Genomic DNA, 20007 nt, shown 5'->3' on the forward strand with positions numbered 1-20007 from the left:
TCCAGTTAGAGATGATGTAAAGGTGCCAGTAAGCCAATGTTAATTTACTCAATTGTCAATGCTGTGGTGTGCAGCTCAGCAGAATCGACTGTTCGCTACGCCGCCATCTTGAAAAGCCGCTTCAGACCATTTTAAATGAGCTTTGGTCCAGAGAAGGTGGTGGAGTTCTTCAGGAACGACAGCGAGGATGAAGACTTCAGTGGATTCAGTGATGTGGAATGAGATGAGCCTGGTCAGCCTGGTCAGCCTAATGAACCTGGTGAGCCTGGTGAACCTGGAACGTCTGGTGAACCTGGAACGTCTGGTGAACCTGGAATGTCTGGTAAGCCTGGTGAACCTGGTGAGCCTGGTCAACCTGGTCAGCCTGGTGAACCTGGTCAACCAGGTGAGCCTGGTGAACCTGGTCAGCCTGGTGAGCCTGGTGAACCTGGTTTGCTTGACAGTGGCAACGACGAGGTGACAGCTTGTCAGCTACTCCAACCGAAGCCAGAACTTTGTTGTTGTTCTCCAGGCTGTTTAAAAAAGTTCACTTTGGTCCGATCGGTTCATCCTCTGCGAGAAGCTTCGTCCGCGACGGGCTGGGGATAACTGCGGGGGGGATCGGGGCTTTATGTGCAGTGAACAGCTGACCTGGTTACTTCATATTTAAAATTAACTTCCTCGAGATGCTTTGCTTTTATAACTGTACCTGCAATGGAATTAAAGAAATGTTCATTTGTGAGGCACCAGGAAATATCCGAACCCTGGACTAAAGTGTTTCAGTTCAGGTTTGCTGTTCTTTTCAGGTCCCCGGACGACAGAACACTTTTACTCGTGAAAAGTATTTGAATGGTTTTATGAATGAATGAATCTTTGTCTTTCACTGTTGGATGTTAACCATGTTTTTATCGACAGATAAAGTCAAGAATTATTAATCCTGTTCATAAGTGTATGTGCTATACGATGTTCTTTAAGGTTGAAAGAAAAGTTTAGAGTCAAACTTACTGGCAGCGTTTCATAAATCTCTGCCTTTAAATGTAAGGCCCGCCTCCGCGCCAAAATCCCCGCGCCGTGATTGGCCCGACGGCGTTACGGCCACCCTGAGCCCACAAGTGTAGTAGTGAACTTAAAAGTTCAAACAAAGGAGAAGAAGAGGAACCATGACGAAGTAACACGGTAAAGCTGGAAGCAAAGAAACACGTGTTTTTTCATCTTTGCTGTCACTGCCACCTTTTCTTCGTTATTCGTGTTTCGTCTTGATTTTCGCTCGTTTGGAAACCAGGATGTCTCGTTGCCAAGCAACAAGCTTAAACACTCTTTTTGTCAGCACAAGATACTTTTTGTATTTATGTTATTAATATGAACTTTTATCACTGTTAATAACATTATTCAATTTGAATTTTAATATTTTATATTAATATTGAGGTGCTATAACTCAAAATATCACAACAAATTTCTACACTGTAGATGGAGGATCTTCAGAGTCTGAGGAACATTTTTCTGAAATTGTTCCAGTTTTAGATCCAGTTTGTCTCAGATTGGTGAAGCTCTGTCCATCTTTCCATCTGAGAGACTCTGCCTCTCTGAAATGCTCCTTTTATACCAGTCATGTTACTGACCTGTTGCCAGGTAACCTGGTTAGTTGTCCAATGCTCCTCCAGGTGTTTCTGGTTTGTACCAGGTACTTTTCCAGCTTTTTGTTGCTCCTGTTCCAACTTTTCCATCAGCTCATATTTTCATCTCATGGTGAAACGTCTCCGTTTCGTCCTCTGATGTGTTGGTGATCTGATTTTTGTCCCCTTGCAACCTGCAGGTGTTGATGGAGGACCGGCAGACCAACAGGCTCAGCGAGTCCCTCAACATCTTCGAGACCATCGTCAACAACCGGGTGTTCAGCAACGTCTCCATCATCCTGTTCCTGAACAAGACGGACCTGCTAGAGGAGAAGGTGAAGCAGGTCTCCATCAAGGACTACTTCCAGGAGTTCTCGGGCGACCCCGCCAGCCTGGCGGACGTCCAGCGCTTCCTTGTGGAACGCTTTCGTAAGAAGCGGCGTGAGCAGCAACAGAAGCCGCTGTACCACCACTTCACCACGGCCATCAACACCGAGAACATCCGGTTGGTGTTTCGCGACGTCAAGGACACCATTCTGCATGACAACCTCAAGCAGCTGATGCTGCAGTGAGGGGGCGGGGTCAGTCGGAGGAGGGAGGGGGTAGAAGGAGGCAGAAAATGGCCGCCATGGTGCCTTTTTCCTAACAACGGTCCTCGCGTTTAGTCTCCTCCTTTTAAACCTCCCACTCACTTCTACACCTGCTACTGCTTGTTCACTGTGACTTATCAGAGCCAGCTCCAACCACTGTAACTGACCCGGACCCACCGCCCCCACTGTCACCTCTGCACGCCACGCTCCGCCCCTCTTTACCTGCCGCTCTGGCAGAGGGATGTGCTGGTTTCAAGCCAGTGAAGCGTCAACAGATAGGAAATCTAATCGTTTGTGTTTCTAAACTCTGAACATGCTGTACCTTCCTCAGGGCTCTAATCTATGACCCTGTTACAGATATTTCAAGTAGATCTGGAGGCTGTTGTAGCCAGCTAACGAGCCAGCTAGCCAGCCAGCCAGTGCGCTAGTCAGTCAGTCAGCCAGCCAGCACAGTGCTGCAGGGAAGACGTCCCTGGGTTTTTCCAGACCCTGCTATTCCACACCATCCAAACTCATCACTAACGATTCTTGATAAACTTACTTGTAGACTTTAAATGATTTCTTACTATTTTCTGACTTTTAATCAGATGATGGGTTCAAAGGATGAAGGTTTTCTTTTCTACAGCCGGCCTCAGATCGGGGCTGCTTCCCTCAGCCTCGCTATGTCCAGATAAGATGCTCAGAGTGGGCAATAACGCCACCAGAGTATGGTAGGAAATACTGACATGGAGCTGATTATTGACCCCTGATGCAATAAAACGCTAAATTCAGCGTTGTGCGAGACGACTGCTGTAACCCAGACTACACAACTTCTTTACATAAAAACTTTACAGGTTATTTGTTTTACACCTTTTTTCTCAAATCGTTAAATGTCGGTCCTAATCGGAAATTCCAAACGTGATTTTTCAAGTTAATTTAACCATTTAGTCAAACCTCGGATTGAGGAGGAGCAGTGTGGTTTTCGTCCCGGTCGTGGATCAGTGGACCAGCTCTACACCCTCTTCGGGGTCTTGAAGGGGACATGGGAGTCCGTTGCACCAGTCTACATGTGCTTTTGGTTTCCCTGTTTTGGTTGGTTTGGATTAAACAAATTTACAGGTGGAACTAAAACATTTAGAAAATCTCACAAAACTTAATTTATTTCAGTAATTCAACCTAAAAATGGAAACTAATACATTAAATGGACTCATTATATGCAAACTGAGATATTTCAAGTATTTGTCATAATTGTGATGATTATGGTTTAAAGCTTATATAAAAAAACTAAATCTCAGAAAATTAGAAAAGTGTGAAAAGGACCGGTGTTGTAGCCTCTAAGAGCCAATCAATCAACTCTAACCAGCTGATCCATCCAAACACCTGCAGAGGCCTCCTGAGCATCTAGATGGTCTCAGTCTGTTCCAGTAGAGTCCAGCATCATGGGGAAGGCTGCTGACCTGACAGCTGGACAGAAACCATCACCTCCCTCCACCAGGAGGAAAAGCCTCAGCAGGCGGCTGCAGAAGAAGCTGGATGATCAAAGTGCTGCATCAAAGCTCATCAAGAAGAAGCTGAGAGGAAGGAGAAGCTGGAACAAGCAGCAGGATGAAGCAGCTGGAGAGGACGGTCAGGAAAAGCTTCACCAGGACTGGACTGAGGCTGGAGTTAGAGCCTCCAGAGCCACCACACAGACGGATCCTGGACCTGGACTCCATGTCGTCGTCCTCTAGTCCAGCTGCAGCGTCTACCAGGAGGTCTTAGAGCTCTTCATGCTTCCTTTGTGGAGATGCTGACTTTATCTTCCAGCAGGACTCGGTACCTCCCACACTGCCACAAGAACCAGAATCTGGTTCAAGGATCAAGGATTACTGGGCTGGACTGGCCACAGACTCTCCAGACCTGAAAGAAATTCAGTTTTACACATCCTCTAATTTTTTTAGTTTTACCTGTATATCCTGCGTCCTGAACTCAGCCTGCTGCTGTAGCTCAACCAGTGTCACCGACCACATCTCAGGATGTTTAGGTCAAAGTGAAGCAGGTGTGTTTGACCTTCCTGGTGGGTGGTTAGTAGACTGGGGCGGACACATCAGGTTGTGGCTTCACGTCCTCTGACATGTTTTCATCAACTGGTTCTACCAGTGGCATCCTGAAAAGCACCTGAAAGCCTTGTCCTCCAGTCACAGAGCTGGACCACTAGCATGAAAGTGTTTCCTCGTCCTGTTAGAAGAGGAACTGACCAGACTGAATCCTGCAGATGTTGCAGCGTAACTTTCCCTGCATCTGTCTGCATGTGGATGAAGCAACGCTGTCTGTTCTCAGCCGGCAGAAGGAGCTCCTTTGTCTCCATCCAGACCGTCACGTCATCGGCTCGGACCAAAGCCCTGACACGGTCTGATTCATGCTGGTTTCTGCAGAGCACATATGTGAGCTCTGAACTGAGAACCAACTGGCAACCTGCCGCTCCTATGATGTGTTGCAGCAGATCCGCCACACAGGATCAACCAGCCTGGACTAGTTTTCTAACCTGGATCAGGTACAAATCACATCTGCAGGCGTGGATCAAGTCTGATGTTCATTCTGTTGAATGAGTCTGTAGCTGCAGACTGAGTTATGTTCCAGATTCTTAGTCTGGAGATAAAAGTTAGTAACTTCTGTCAGAAACGCTCCGTCTGCAGGTGAAGCTGAACTAGAGTCACCTGAACGATCGTGACTTGTCTGAATGTGTGAAAGTGATGAAAGAAAGGGTGTTTTTAGTACCGATGAGGATGAATGGGAGCCGGTTGGATAAATCCACTGCGGGCTCGCTGGGGCAGCAGGGATGAGAAAGCTTCCTGGTGAAGGATGCAGAGCTCAAAGGGAAGCAGTTTGACGGTTAGTCGTCGTCTCGTCAGTATTTTAGAGGAAAAGGTGTTTGTTGGAGGTTGTGATACACCTGCTGTGAATGCAAGCGTACACGTCAACGTCCGCTACGTTCGTGTAAATACTTGCTGCAAACGACAGAAGCAAAACTGCTCAATACTGTAGGTCACCACTAGGGGCAGTACACAACACTTCTGAAAAAGTGAAAAGGTCAATCTACGGGTCACGTTGTATGTCTGGGGCGTCAAACCCCCAAAACACTTCCTATCTGTTGCCAAGTGTTCAGGTATGAGTGTTACTGCGTGACGGGGAAGAGAACTCATTCAAATCAGGACGTTGGGGACAAGGTCCGAGAGATGCTCTTCAAACACATCCACCATGTTTACCTCGGCTCTCCTGTTCATGCTCTTGTTCACATACTCTAGTCCAGTTGTTCCCAACCTTTTACCCTCGGGGACCCCCTTCATGCAAAAACTGAAATGCCATGGCCCCTGGTCCACCCTGTGCTGAAACCAGTGGAGGTTCTCACCATAAATCGAGCACTGTTTGAGTCCTGTCCTTTGAAAAAGCCACAGTTAAATGAACATACAGCTTACTTTTCCCTTAAAATAGGGACAATGTGTGAACATTAATCACAATAGCTCTGATGTTCAAAGCCTCAGGGACCCCCTATGCTCTTTGGGGGTCCCGGACCCCAGGTTGGGAACCACTGCTCTACTCGTTACCGCGTGTCAACGCGAGCGGCCGACGTGCCAAACGAGCGCTAGCAATGCATGGCGGCCATGATATGTGCAGACGTGTCACTAACAGCAGGAATATCCCAGCCAGGCCGGATCTCTGCTGAGTCCTGGGGTAACAGTGCCTCTGGTGGACCGACACAGCTGGGGGTCCACACTCCTGACCAGTCACTTCATTTCAGAGGGTTTTAATTCGTTCATCTGATCTCAACCGGCTGAAATCAGTATTTCATGTGCTCCGTGTCCTCAGGAGTCCGTGCTGCAAAGCCAACACTACCTGTGTCTTATCTTTCTGATACTGCCTTTTGTACCTTGCCGCCTCACATATGATGATGATGATCGACGTCTGTAATATTTCTGTAACTGTGGTGTCCAGACTATACAACAGCCAAGCTCCACAGGAGCGAGCAGGTCTCCCCATGGTTAGTGCCTCCTGATCTTTTTTAGCTTGTTGCCCAGGCGATGATGTCTGGTGTTTATAACATTTCTTTATGCAATAAAGCTTTCATTGTACAGTCTTAACTTATGCATTTTATTAACCAACTATTCCCAATAAATCAGCTGTTTTTTTAAACTGGTTTGGTTCACTTTAACATCAATGACAGAAAATCACGTTGGTCGACCTGAATGCTTCACTTTTACAACCTTCCTCTTTGTATTTGCTCCTTTTTCTGTCATCTCGTTTCATTTCCTCAGCTCCACCTGTTCTACTTCCTGTTAACCAGCCAATCACACAGCAGCATGTAGTCATGTAGACGTGGTGAAGACGACCTGCTGGAGTTCAAGCTGAGCATCAGAATGAGGAAGAAAGAGGATTTAAGAGACTTTGAACTTGGCATGGTTGCTGGTCTGAGTTTTTACTGGGATTTCCACCCACAACCATCTCCAGGGTTTCCAGAGATGGTCTGAAGAAGAGAAAATATCCAGAGCAGCAGTTGTCTGGACCAGGATGCAGCAGAAGACACACCGGGTTCCTCCTGCCAGCTAAGAACAGGAAACTGAGGCTACAATTCACACACACTCACCAACACTGGACAATAGAAGATGGAGAAACGTTGCTGGTCTGATGAGTCTCCATTTCAGCTCCACATTCAGATGCTCGGCTCAGAATCTGCTGGAAACATCATGAAAACATGGATCCATCCTGCCTTGGATCAACGCTTCAGGCTGCTGCTGGTGTAATGGTGGGGGGAGATTTTCTTGGTCCACTTTGGGTCCCTTAGTACCAACGTGGCCTGGTTTAACCAGCACAGCCTACCTGAGTATTGTTGCTGACCATGTCCATCCCTTTATGACCACAGTGGAGCATCTTCTGATGCTACTTCCAGCAGGATAATGCACCATGTCACAAAGCTCAGATCATCTCCACCTGCTTTCTAGAACATGATGATGAGTTCACTGGACTCCAACGGCCTCCACAGCCACCAGATCTCAGTCCAGTAGAGCAGCTTTGGGATGTGGTGGAACGGGAGATTCTCATCATGGATGCAGCCGACAAACCTGCAGCAACTGTGTGATGCTGTCATGTCAATATGGAGAAAACCTCTGAGGAAGGTTTCCACCACCTACTTCATCTATCACACCAGGATTAAAAAGGTCCAACCCAGTACTAGAAGGTGGTCCTGATGAGGAGGACGACCCGGTACTAGAAGGTGGTCCTGATGAAGAGGACGACCCGGTACTAGAAAGTGGACCTGATGAAGAGGATGACCCGGTACTAGAAGGTGGTCCTGATGAAAAGGACGACCCGGTACTAGAAGGCGGTCCCTTTGAAGAGGACGACCCGGTGGCTGTCCCGATGAAGAGGACGACCCGGTACTAGAAGGTGGTCCTGATGAAGAGGACGACCCGGTACTAGAAGGTGAACCTGATGAAGAGGATGACCCGGTACTAGAAGGTGGTCCTGATGAAAAGGACGACCCGGTACTAGAAGGCGGTCCCTTTGAAGAGGACGACCCGGTGGCTGTCCCGATGAAGAGGACGACCCGGTACTAGAAGGTGGTCCTGATGAAGAGGACGACCCGGTACTAGAAGGTGAACCTGATGAAGAGGATGACCCGGTACTAGAAGGTGGTCCTGATGAAAAGGACGACCCGGTACTAGAAGGCGGTCCTTATGAAGAGGACGACCCGGTACTAGAAGGCGGTCCTTATGAAGAGGACGACCCGGTACTAGAAGGCGATCCCGATGAAGAGGACGACCCGGTACTAGAAGGCGATCCTTATGAAGAGGACGACCCGGTACTAGAAGGCGATCCCGATGAAGTGGACGACCCGGTACTAGAAGGCGGACCTGATGAAGAGGACGACCCGGTACTAGAAGGCGGTCCTTATGAAGAGGACGACCCGGTACTAGAAGGCGGTCCTGATGAAGAGGACGACCCGGTACTAGAAGGCGGTCCTGATGAAGAGGACGACCCGGTACTAGAAGGCGGTCCTTATGAAGAGGACGACCCGGTACTCGAAGGCGGTCCTGATGAAGAGGACGACCCGGTACTAGAAGGCGTTCCTGATGAAGAGGACGACCCGGTACTCGAAGGCGGTCCTGATGAGGAGGACGACCCGGTACTAGAAGGCGGTCCTTATGAAGAGGACGACCCGGTACTAGAAGGCGGTCCTGATGAAGAGGACGACCCGGTACTAGAAGGCGGTCCTGATGAAGAGGACGACCCGGTACTAGAAGGCGGTCCTGATGAAGAGGACGACCCGGTACTAGAAGGCGGTCCTGATGAGGAGGACGACCCGGTACTAGAAGGCGGTCCTTATGAAGAGGACGACCCGGTACTAGAAGGCGGTCCTGATGAAGAGGACGACCCGGTACTAGAAGGCGGTCCTGATGAAGAGGACGACCCGGTACTAGAAGGCGGTCCTGATGAAGAGGACGACCCGGTACTAGAAGGCGGTCCTTATGAAGAGGACGACCCGGTACTCGAAGGCGGTCCTGATGAAGAGGACGACCCGGTACTAGAAGGCGTTCCTGATGAAGAGGACGACCCGGTACTCGAAGGCGGTCCTTATGAAGGACGACCTGGTACTAGAAGGCGGTCCTTATGAAGAGGACGACCCGGTACTCGAAGGCGGTCCTGATGAAGAGGACGACCCGGTACTAGAAGGCGGTCCTTATGAAGAGGACGACCCGGTAGTAGAAGGCGGTCCCGATGAAGAGGACGACCCGGTATCAGAAGGCGGTCCCGATGAAGAGGACGACCCGGTACTAGAAGGCGGTCCCGATGAAGAGGACGACCCGGTACTAGAAGGCGGTCCTTATGAAGAGGACGACCCTGTACTAGAAGGCGTTCCTGATGAAGAGGACGACCCGGTTCTTGTTAAACAGCAGCTTCATCTGGTCAGGATGTTGTTAAACTTATTAAATGATGTAAAGTAAAAGTTGCATCATAAACATGTAACATGACATCAGATGTCGGGTTGGAGATTTTATTAGAAAATACAGTTTTACAGGCAGAGGCCTGACAACATATAAAAAGAAAGAAAAGAGATTAAAAACGGTTACAAGCCATTTAAATCCAGTCAAAAAGAAAGTAAACTTCAAGTCAAGCAGGTGAGGAGACAGAATGAGGTGGAGTCGCTCTGTGTTTGGTCATACATGAGACCAGCATGGTCTGGTTCAGTAATCCAGAAAGACATTGCTTTTCATCTGAAACACCATGAATGAACAGCAGCATTGTGATGTTAGCTTAAGATTTTAACCCTTAAAACTCTGCTGGGCCCCGAGAACCAACCCTCTACCCCGTGTTTATTCAGAGGATCTGACTCCTTCCATGATAACAGCATTATTTATCATGTTTCACCATTAAAACATGTTGCTAAGAGACCTCTATTTAGACCTGGACATGATGATGGAGCCACTTCCTGTCAGACTTTCCACCAATCAGAGAGCTTAGATTGACAGTAACGTCCAATCAGGAGCAGCCAAAGATCAACCAGTGAGCAGAAAGTTCTATGTGTGTGTGAAAAGAAGAAAAATAATGCTCCTCTATGGCTGGAATAAAGCCAAGAAGACGTTTCTGATGCACGGTGGCGCCACAAAGCAGCTGCTACACACTGGTTTATACTGGGATTCAAAGCTGTTACAGACTGGTTTATACTGGGATTAAAAGCTGTTACAGACTGGTTTATACTGGGATTAAAAGCTGTTACAGACTGGTTTATACAGGGATTAAAAGCCGTTACAGACTGGTTTATACGGGGATTAAAAGCTGCTACACACTGGTTTATACTGGGATTAAAAGCCGTTACAGACTGGTTTATACGGGGATTAAAAGCCGCTACGGACTGGTTTATACTGGGATTAAAAGCTGCTACAGACTGGTTTATACTGGGATTAAAAGCCGTTACAGACTGGTTTATACTGGGATTAAAAGCGGCTACACACTGGTTTATACTGGGATTAAAAGCTGCTACACACTGGTTTATACTAGGATTAAAAGCTGTTACAGACTGGTTTATACTGGGATTAAAAGCTGCTACAGACTGGTTTATACTGGGATTAAAAGCTGCTACAGACTGGTTTATACTGGGATTAAACGCTTCTACACACTGGTTTATACTGGGATTAAAAGCTTCTACAGACTGGTTTATACTGGGATTAAACGCTGGTACAGACTGGTTCATACTGGGATTAAACGCTGCTACAGACTGGTTTATACTGGGATTAAAAGCTGTTACAGACTGGTTCATACTGGGATTAAAAGCTGCTACAGACTGGTTTATACTGGGATTAAAAGCTGCTACAGACTGGTTTATACTGGCATTAAAAGCTGCTACAGACTGGTTTATACTGGGATTAAAAGCCGCTACAGACAGGTTTATACTGGGATTAAAAGCTGTTACAGACTGGTTTATACTGGGATTAAAAGTCGCTACAGACTGGTTTATACTGGGATTAAAAGCTGCTACAGACTGGCAGGTTCCCTGCAGAGGATGGGGGTGGACCTGCTGCAGCATTGCTCTGGTTCAGGTTTAGGAGACGGACCCACGGGTAGCGCAGGGATCAACCAACACCGCTGCTGCCTTCCTGAGACCGGCCTGTCTTCAGCACACATCAACACAACATACTAAATAACCGCCAAGAAAGAGGATCTTCCAGGTCCTGTTCCAGAATGAGATGAGGCCAGTCTGGAGCTAAAGTTCACCACGTTGGTCCTGGACTCCAGGTGGTGGTGAGTTTTCTGACAGCGGGAGCATAGGAAGAAGAACTCTGTCAGTCCAGCAACTCTTAGAAGTGGTAAACAAGATCTGGGTCCACAGGAAGCGGTGAACCAGGACCAGGTCCAGACAGCTGGATCAGGTGGACGTTGGTAAGAAGCGAGTTGTGGTAACCATGGCTCAGATGTGTCTCTGGTCTCAGAGCAGACATGTCCCTGGCGGAGATGAGAACCAGTCCTGAGGTACAGCTTACACCGTGTCCTGCTCAGATAACGGAGGTGCTGTCCTGATGCTTGGCCTGTTGGACGGGCCCATCTTCCACAGCCAAGTCAACGTCCAGAAAGTCCAACTGATCGCTGTCTTTGTCTCCGTCCCTCCTCTTGTCTCTGGTCTGTCTGTGGAGCATGAAGGATTTGGCCGGGCCAACCAGGGCCAAGCAGACCGCACTGATCCCCATACCTGCTGCACATGAGTAGAACGCAGCGCCGTAGTTCTGGGTTACGTCCACAAGCACACCTGGAGGACACATGGACCAGGTGTTAGGGTCTACAGAGAGTTAACAAGCAGGAAACCACAGAAGCAGAATTTACCTCCTAGTGGTGGTCCAGCCAGCCCAGCAAAGCTCTGGATGAAGACGTACACCCCCACACATGACGCCATGCGCTCAATTCCCACCACGTCCTCCTCGGCCAGCAGGGGGATGTGGGTGGAGCCCACCGTGCCCATGAAAAAGCCATAGAGGGTGGAGCAGACCACCAAGCCCCAGAACTCCCACACCAAGGTGAAGGCCACCAGAACCAGGCACATCAGGACCACACACCCCAGCAAAACCAGAGTCTTCCTGCACCCGATTTTGTTCAACACCACGCCGATGGACAAGCGGCCAAAGACGTCGGCCACGGCCATCACAGACAGCATGCAGGAGGCCACGGTGGGCTCCACACCGCGGCTTTTACTCAGCTCCATGACTTAGATCTGTGGGGCGAAGAAGCCCAGCGTGGCAAACAGGCCGAAGAGCGAGTAACAAATGAAGGCGCCATCTTTCAGCACGGAGAAGTCCAGGAGCCTGAACGCCTGAAGAGGACCCGCCTCCACATCCTCCTGAAGCTGCCTAGGACACACTGATGTCTCCTCACCCTTTCCGTCCTCCACCTCCCTCTCCAGCGCAGCCTTGGCTCCTGTTTCCGCCATCTTCAGGTCCTCGTTGGACGCAGAGAGGGAGGTGACACCCGAGTCGTGGGAAATCTGGGAGACCCCCGAGCTGATGGAGGTCCTGGTCTGCTCGTTCTCCAGCTCATAAATGCTCTGCATTTCCTTCAGAACCAGAGACTCTGAGCTGGACTCCTCCTTCAGAGGATCTGGCCGGATGATGATTGGACGAAGGAGAAGCCCACAACCAATCACAGACGCTTGTGAGACGCCAACAACAACCAGGCAGCATCGCCAGCCAATGACGTCCTTTAGTCGGGAGAAAGCTATGGAGAGGGGGCGGAGCCAGAGGACGATTGCAAGACATGAAGCCATGCTCTAGCTGGTCTAAATGGGACATAAACTCATGGTCCAACTGGGACGTAAACTCATGGTCTAACTGGGACATAAACTCATGGTCTAACTGGTCAAACTGGGACGTAAACTCATGGTCTAACTGATCTACCTGGGACATAAATACATGGTCTAACTGGGACATAAACTCATGGTCTAACTGGGACGTAAACTCATGGTCTAACTGGGACGTTCACCCAAGGTCTAACTGGTCTAACTGGGACGTAAGCTCATGTTCTAACTGGGACATAAACTCATAGTCTAACTGGGACATAAACTCATGGTCTAACTCGTGAAACTGGGACATAAATTCATGGTCTAACTGGGACGTACACCCGAGGTCTAACTGGTCAATCTGGGACATAAACTCATAGTCTAACTGGGACATAAACTCATGGTCTAACTGGTCAAACTGGGACAAACTCATGGTCTAACTGGGACGTACACACGAGGTCTAACTGGTCTAACTGGGACGTAAGCTCATGTTCTAACTGGGACATAAACTCATGGTCTAACTGGGACATAAACTCATGGTCTAACTGGGACATAAACTCATGGTCTAACTGGGATGTAAACTAATGGTCTAACTGGGACATAAACTCATGGTCTAACTGGGATGTAAACTCATGGTCTAACTGGGACGTAAACTCATGGTCTAACTGGGACGTTCACCCAAGGTGTAACTGGTCAAACTGGGACGTAAACTGACCTGGAGGAAAAGCGAACATGGCAAAGGATTCTCCAGAGGAAGCGACAGAGGTAACAAGGGCTCGGCGTCTGGAGAAGTACTGGGCGAGGATGGTGAGGGTCGGGAGGAAGGAGAGGCAGTAGCCCAGTCCTAAAAAGGGAGGACAAGAGAGACAGGGGACATGACATCCACTGGCCCGCATGGTAGGAATACTGCATGGCTGGGAGGGAGAGGGGGTGAAAGTCAAGCTGTCAGGGCATCCTCAGTCCAAGATGGCAGCTGCTGAAAGATAATATGCATGTAAAGACAAAACAAGAGACAAGGGGAGAGAGAAGAGGGTCGTCACGTTAGCTGAGGTCCACATGAAGAGATGGTAATCAAGGCAGGAGAGCTAGCAGTGCTCTGTTCAGGAAAAAACATGTTAATCTTTATTCATCTTCAGCCAGTTCATTTCCATCTTCTCTGATTTGAAAAGGAATTTAGTGGATTGTTGTAGTTTGTCTGCTTTGTTCTCAGTCCTTCCTTGAAAGCTAAGACAGACCAGCAGATCTCATTATGTGGTGAGTTTGGACGAGGTTACTTGACCTCTGACTCATTGGACAGTTCTGCAAGAGACAGATTGGGACAGATTTTGACCGTGACACTGCTGGGAGTCCCTTTAGTACAAAGACTGCAGGGTTACGACATCAGCAGGAGCAGAGCCTCCCGGTAAATGGAAATAAACAGACAACCAGACATAAATACGATGGACAGGGAGGGGCGTAAACATGTTCAGATTCTGGTACCTGAAACGATGCCAATGGTGATGTACATCTGACTGATGGAGCTTGTGAAGGCGGAGCTGATGGTTCCCAGGCTGATGAGGAACCCTCCCATCATGACCACGGGACGGTGCCCCAGACGGTTGCTAAGCACCGTTGCCAAGGGGGCTGAAAGACAGAAAATGACTTTATTTCCTTATTCTAACTCATGCACTCCATGAACAACAACAGTAATAAACAACATAAAAAATACATCTAATTATGTAGTAATATAAATAACATATTTAATAAATTATTATATGTTTAATTAAACACATCAAATAAGTGTATAGAGTTGTGATATTTTGCGTTATAGCACCTCAATATTAATATAAAATATTAAAATTCAAATTGAATAATTTTATTAACATTGATTCATCTTAATAACATCGAAGCCCGTGGAGCACCGCCCTTCTTATGAATTAATGATACGGCAAAGAAGGAGTAACGGTAAATTAACATCCATACGGTCGATAGATATTTGATAGAATCCCTCTCTGAACATTTAGTGAGTTCTCGTCTGATTTCTCTTCCGTAGAAACAACGCAGAAAACAACAAATTAAGATGCCACAATTTATCCAACTGTGGTGATGAAATATCAGCTGGAAACCAGCTTAAAAGAAAACATGGCCATAGCTAAGCGGCACTTTGCGGTTACCAGCGGGACTTCCGTAAAGGGCTGGAAGGGAAAGAATTTCAAGAGAAGAATTCTGGTCATGAAACAACAAAATGGAGATTTTGTTTGCAGTTGGTGCCGTTAAGCTAAAAGGTTGAAAAGATGGGAAAGTTTGAACTAAATTATCAAGTAGATTTAGTTAAGAGCCGATCCAGACTAATGTGACGCTAACAAAATTTATCTTGGGTCCAGATTTAGCCGAGTCGTAGTTAAAGAAGTGAAAGTGACGGCCAGCAATCAGCTATCGGATGAAGCAGCACCGGGAATAAGGGTGGATCTCCCCGGATTCCTTTTCTCCATCTCAGGCTGAGGTGGGGATGACCCGTTGCTGAACCGGGTCTCAGCTGGACGTCCACAAAGTAGGTCCGGTTCTTGCTCTCCATGCTGGCAAGGCGTGGTTCTGAGCTGCGTCTGTAAACAGTAACTCCAGGTGGTGGTTTCACCAGAGCGGCTTGGTGGCTTCTTCAAGTCCATCACCAAAGGTTTGGCGTTTGTGGTCCAAGGCTTCCTACCTCACTGGCTCTGGTTGCAGCCGCTGGGCTGGCTTCCCAAAGTTGGCCCAAAACGGGAAAATAAATGAAGTCAAAAAGTATCTCGTGCTGACAAAAAGAGTGTTTAAGCTTGTTGCTTGGCAACGAGACATCCTGGTCTTCAAACGAGCGAAAATCAAGACGAAACACGAATAACGAAGAAAAGGTGGCAGTGACAGCAAAGACAAAAAAACACGTGTTTCTTTGCTTCCAGCTTTACCGTGTTACTTCGTCATGGTTCCTCTTCTTCTCCTTTGTTTGAACTTTTAAGTTCGCTACTACACTTGTGGGCTCAGGGTGGCCGTAACGCCGTCGGGCCAATCACGGCGCGGGGATTTTGGCGCGGAGGCGAGCCTTACATTTAAAGGCAGAGATTTATGAAACGCTGCCAGTAAGTTTGACTCTAAACTTTTCTTTCGACCTTAAAGAACATCGTATAGCACATACACTTATGAACAGGATTAATAATTCTTGACTTTATCTGTCGATAAAAACATGGTTAACATCCAACAGTGAAAGACAAAGATTCATTCATTCATAAAACCATTCAAATACTTTTCACGAGTAAAAGTGTTCTGTCGTCCGGGGACCTGAAAAGAACAGCAAACCTGAACTGAAACACTTTAGTCCAGGGTTCGGATATTTCCTGGTGCCTCACAAATTTCACACATTTCTTTAATTCCATTGCAGGTACAGAGCTGTCAACGTCCAACAATCCAACCAAAATTTTGTCACATACACGCCAACAAGACATAAGACTCATTTTGACTCATTTTTTGCAGGTTTATTCATAAAATAGCACCCAGGAGTAGCAAAATGTAAAAAAAGGTTTACTAATAGGTCCTCAAAGTACCAACAGAAACTTTAAAATAAAACAGAAACCAATTCAACTACACAAAGGAAGGGACACTGAGACAAGACACAGGGAATTTCACAATAATAATAATTTCTCCAGGTCTGTGTGCCTTGTCAGACTGGCTTTTGGCCTTTTTGAGGCCTTAATTAACAGATGATCGAGGTGGTGAGACAGTATGTGTCATGCCTGTGCCCTCCTCTCGGGTACGCTCCAGGTCACCAGAGTACTGATCACTGGTCACACACTACAATACGCATCATCCCTCAGCATCTGACATCTTGCACACACATGATACGGATCCTAATCTTCATCAGCTTCATCAGCATCACCTGTTTATCTCCCTATATAAGCTTAACCCCCGGATTGTCACATTGTGTGTTACTGAATCGCATCCAGTATCATATTGCTTTCTCGTATATGTGTATTCGAGACTTTATTAAAGTCTGCTTAATTCTTACCTGCAATTGTGTCCGGCTTCACCTTGGAGTATCCTGACAGTATGAAAATGATTACAGCACGTGGAAAGTGATGGACCTGCTGCTGCTGCTGGGTCTGAGACAGAGGACCACGTGGTTCATGATGTTAATCTTTGTCCATACAGATGTTACCATGTTCAAGTGGTGTTTTAAGGTTCAGTATATATGATTGTTATACAATAAGCCTTTGCTAGGATACAGGAACAACCACGTCATGTTTTGTATTGTAGCTCCTGTCTTACTTTTAGAGGGGTGATAGGACCTCTAAGAACATTCATCATTATTATAATGCAAAATTCAAAATTCAATTCACCTTAATTCAGGCAAACTGACTTTTAGAATCATAATTAGATGTTTTAAAATGGAATACGAAATAACTTTTCAATCCAGAATTTTCAAGGGCCCCCACCCTGCAGTAGGCCCTGTGTAAATGGTATAGTTTACCCCCCGCCCCCCAGTCCAACGCCACGGCATTTAGGGGCAACACTGATTAATTATGATCAGAAATTCATCAAAGCTGTTACCCATAATCATTGGACACTGAGGCTCATTTGACACACAGTTCAGCTTTGTGTTGATATTTTATCCCTTTCCCAGTCAAACAGTTCCCAGTCAGACAGTTCCCAGTCAAATAGTTCCCAGTCAGACAGTTCCCAGCCAGTCAGACAGTTCCCATTCAGACTGTTCCCAGTCAAACAGTTCCCAGTCCGACTGTTCCCAGTCAGTTCCCAGTCAAACAGTTCCCAGTCAAACAGTTCCCAGTCAGACTGTTTCCAGTCAGACTGTTCCCAGTTAGACAGCTCACAGTCAGACAGTTCCCAGTCAAATAGTTCCCTGTCAGACAGTTCCCAGTCAGACAGTTCCCAGTAGACAGTACCCAGTCAGACAGCAACGTAAATCAAAACCAGTGCTACAGGCACAGGATCCACCAGCTCCACATTTTATCCCTCTGATAGTAACTGATAGTACCTGGTAGTACGTGATATTACCTGACAGGTACTATCAGGTACTGTCGGGTACTGTCAGGTACTATCAGCTACTGTCAGGTACTATCAGCTACTGTCAGGTACTGTCAGCTACCTGACAGTACCTGCCTGCAGCACCAACGGACTCAAAGTAACATGTGTCTCCTCCCTAGCACCTCCTCCTCCTCCTACTTATTTCCCCTCATCAGCTCTGCTTGTATGTTCTGATTCTATGATGTTTAATGGAGTTTGTTGTCTTCACACATCAACCTGCATCATAGCTGTTTGTGGAGCTGAAGTATCTCCGCTCATCGCTGTGTGTCGGTCTGATCACTGAGCTGTGGATGAACCACTACTGAGACGCGACGCTGCGTCTTTTTCAAACATGTCTACAGGCAGAAGAAGACGTAGTTCCTATCTGTCCTGGAAGTTTAGTTATATAAATGTTGGTTTAGGATGAATAGATATTTCACTATTGATCCGCACATCACTACTATTTATTCTTCTCAGACAGATCATATCGTAGGCCCGTTCCCACTCATCTATTTGTTTCACCAGGACACTGGCCCAAGAGTAACGCAGCCCACTGAGAAATCTTTCCAAACCTCCCGACTAGCCGACATTGCTCTTGATGTATGCTTCAGCGTGAGAAATCAGAGGATTAGCGTGAGAGTGTGGTCTGAACTTCCTCCATTAGCAGCTTATTATTTCAGCCTTGTATCATGTCACTGGCAGGCAGGTGCAGGCTGGAGCTTTCTGTCTGTACAGAGGATGAAAGCATAACACAAAGACTATTTTTTGGTAGTACAAAACCTAACATATAACATCTAAACGTGTGTATGTGTGTTTAATGATATGAAAAAAAAAACAAGTAGCTTGCTTAAACCAAAGCAAATATTTTCAACAGAGTTCTACTTCTACTGACTCTATTGACTTTAACTGAGTTCTACTGACTCTATTGACTTTAACTGAGTTCTACTGACTCTACTGATTTTAACAGAGTTCTACTGACTACTGATTTTAACAAGGTTCTACTGACTCTACTGACTCTAACAGAGTTCTACTGACTACTGACTCTAACAGAGTTCTACTGACTCTACTGACTTTAACAGAGTTCTACTGACTCTACTGACTCTAACAGAGTTCTACTGACTCTGCTGATTTTAACAGAGTTCTACTGACTCTACTGATTTTAACAGAGTTCTACTGACTACTGATTTTAACAGAGTTCTACTGACTGTACTTATTTTAACAGAGTTCTACTGACTCTACTGATTTTAACAGAGTTCTACTGACTACTGATTTTAACAGAGTTCTACTGACTGTACTGATTTTGAGAGTTCTACTGACTACTGATTTTAACAGAGTTCTACTGACTCTACTGATTTTAACAGAGTTCTACTGACTACTGATTTTAACAAGGTTCTACTGACTATACTGACTCTAACAGAGTTCTACTGACTCTACTGACTTTAACAGAGTTCTACTGACTCTACTGATTTTAACAGAGTTCTACTGACTACTGATTTTAACAAGGTTCTACTGACTATACTGACTCTAACAGAGTTCTACTGACTCTAATGACTTTAACAGAGTTCTACTGACTCTGCTGACTCTAACAGAGCTCTACTGACTCTACTGACTTTAACAGAGTTCTACTGACTCTACTGATTTTAACAGAGTTCTACTGACTCTAACAGAGCTCTACTGACTCTACTGACTTTAACAGAGTTCTACTGACTCTACTGATTTTAACAGAGTTCTACTGACTCTGCTGATTTTAACAGAGTTCTACTGACTACTGATTTTAACAGAGTTCTACTGACTCTACTGATTTTAACAGAGTTCTACTGACTACTGATTTTAACAGAGTTCTACTGACTGTACTGATTTTAAGAGAGTTCTACTGACTACTGATTTTAACAGAGTTCTACTGACTACTGATTTTAACTGAGTTCTACTGACTACTGATTTTAACAGAGTTCTACTGACTACTGATTTTAACTGAGTTCTACTGACTCTACTGAGGCAGCTAGGGTCTGTGCAGTGTAGCGAGTCTTCTTTCTCAAACTGGTGAGCCATTTCAAGAGAAAATTATACTCGACCCTTTTCTAGGGGTTGCTGAGGATGGTAAGAAAACAGATCTAAATCTTTAGAGGCTAGACATGCATAAAACTTAAAGCCCTCTTCTTCATCTGGCTGCATCCTTGGATCAGTTTCCCCTGTGAGGGCCCTTGACAATATGATCAATAATCCAACATTTACAGTTTTTAGGGGTCATCAGAGAAGATTTAGCAAACTCGCGTCTGAGAGACTAACCAGTGAAGGCGAAGATGAAAACAGAGATGGAAATGACCCAAGAAACACGACTGTTGCTCTCCTCAAATTCCTCCATGAGATCCTGGAGGAAGATGCCCAGGCTCTTCAAGACTCCACAGGTGTTGGCCTCAACCAGGAAAAAGGCCACAGCTACAGCCCAGCCCCAGTCGCCTTCAGGAACCTCTGGATAAACTTTTGGACCCAAACAAGGCAGAACTTTGGCCGTCATCAT

At 46.6% G+C, this 20007-nt stretch overlaps 1 protein-coding gene and 1 pseudogene across 2 annotated transcripts in view; one reads left to right on the forward strand and one right to left on the reverse strand.

Moving 5' to 3' along the window:
* Positions 1-6326, forward strand: part of LOC121650117 (guanine nucleotide-binding protein subunit alpha-13) — a 42646-nt gene extending 36320 nt beyond the window's left edge. For both annotated transcript variants that reach the window (XM_042001441.1, XM_042001450.1), the window contains exon 5: positions 1793-6326. In XM_042001441.1, the coding sequence (XP_041857375.1) occupies positions 1793-2164 (372 nt within the window). In that variant the 3' untranslated portion in view covers positions 2165-6326. The remainder of the gene's footprint in view (positions 1-1792) is intronic.
* Positions 6327-11187: 4861 nt separating this feature from the next.
* Positions 11188-20007, reverse strand: LOC121650057 (annotated as a pseudogene).

Source organism: Melanotaenia boesemani, chromosome 2, assembly GCF_017639745.1.
Source record: "Melanotaenia boesemani isolate fMelBoe1 chromosome 2, fMelBoe1.pri, whole genome shotgun sequence".
In the NCBI taxonomy this organism is placed as follows: domain Eukaryota; kingdom Metazoa; phylum Chordata; class Actinopteri; order Atheriniformes; family Melanotaeniidae; genus Melanotaenia; species Melanotaenia boesemani.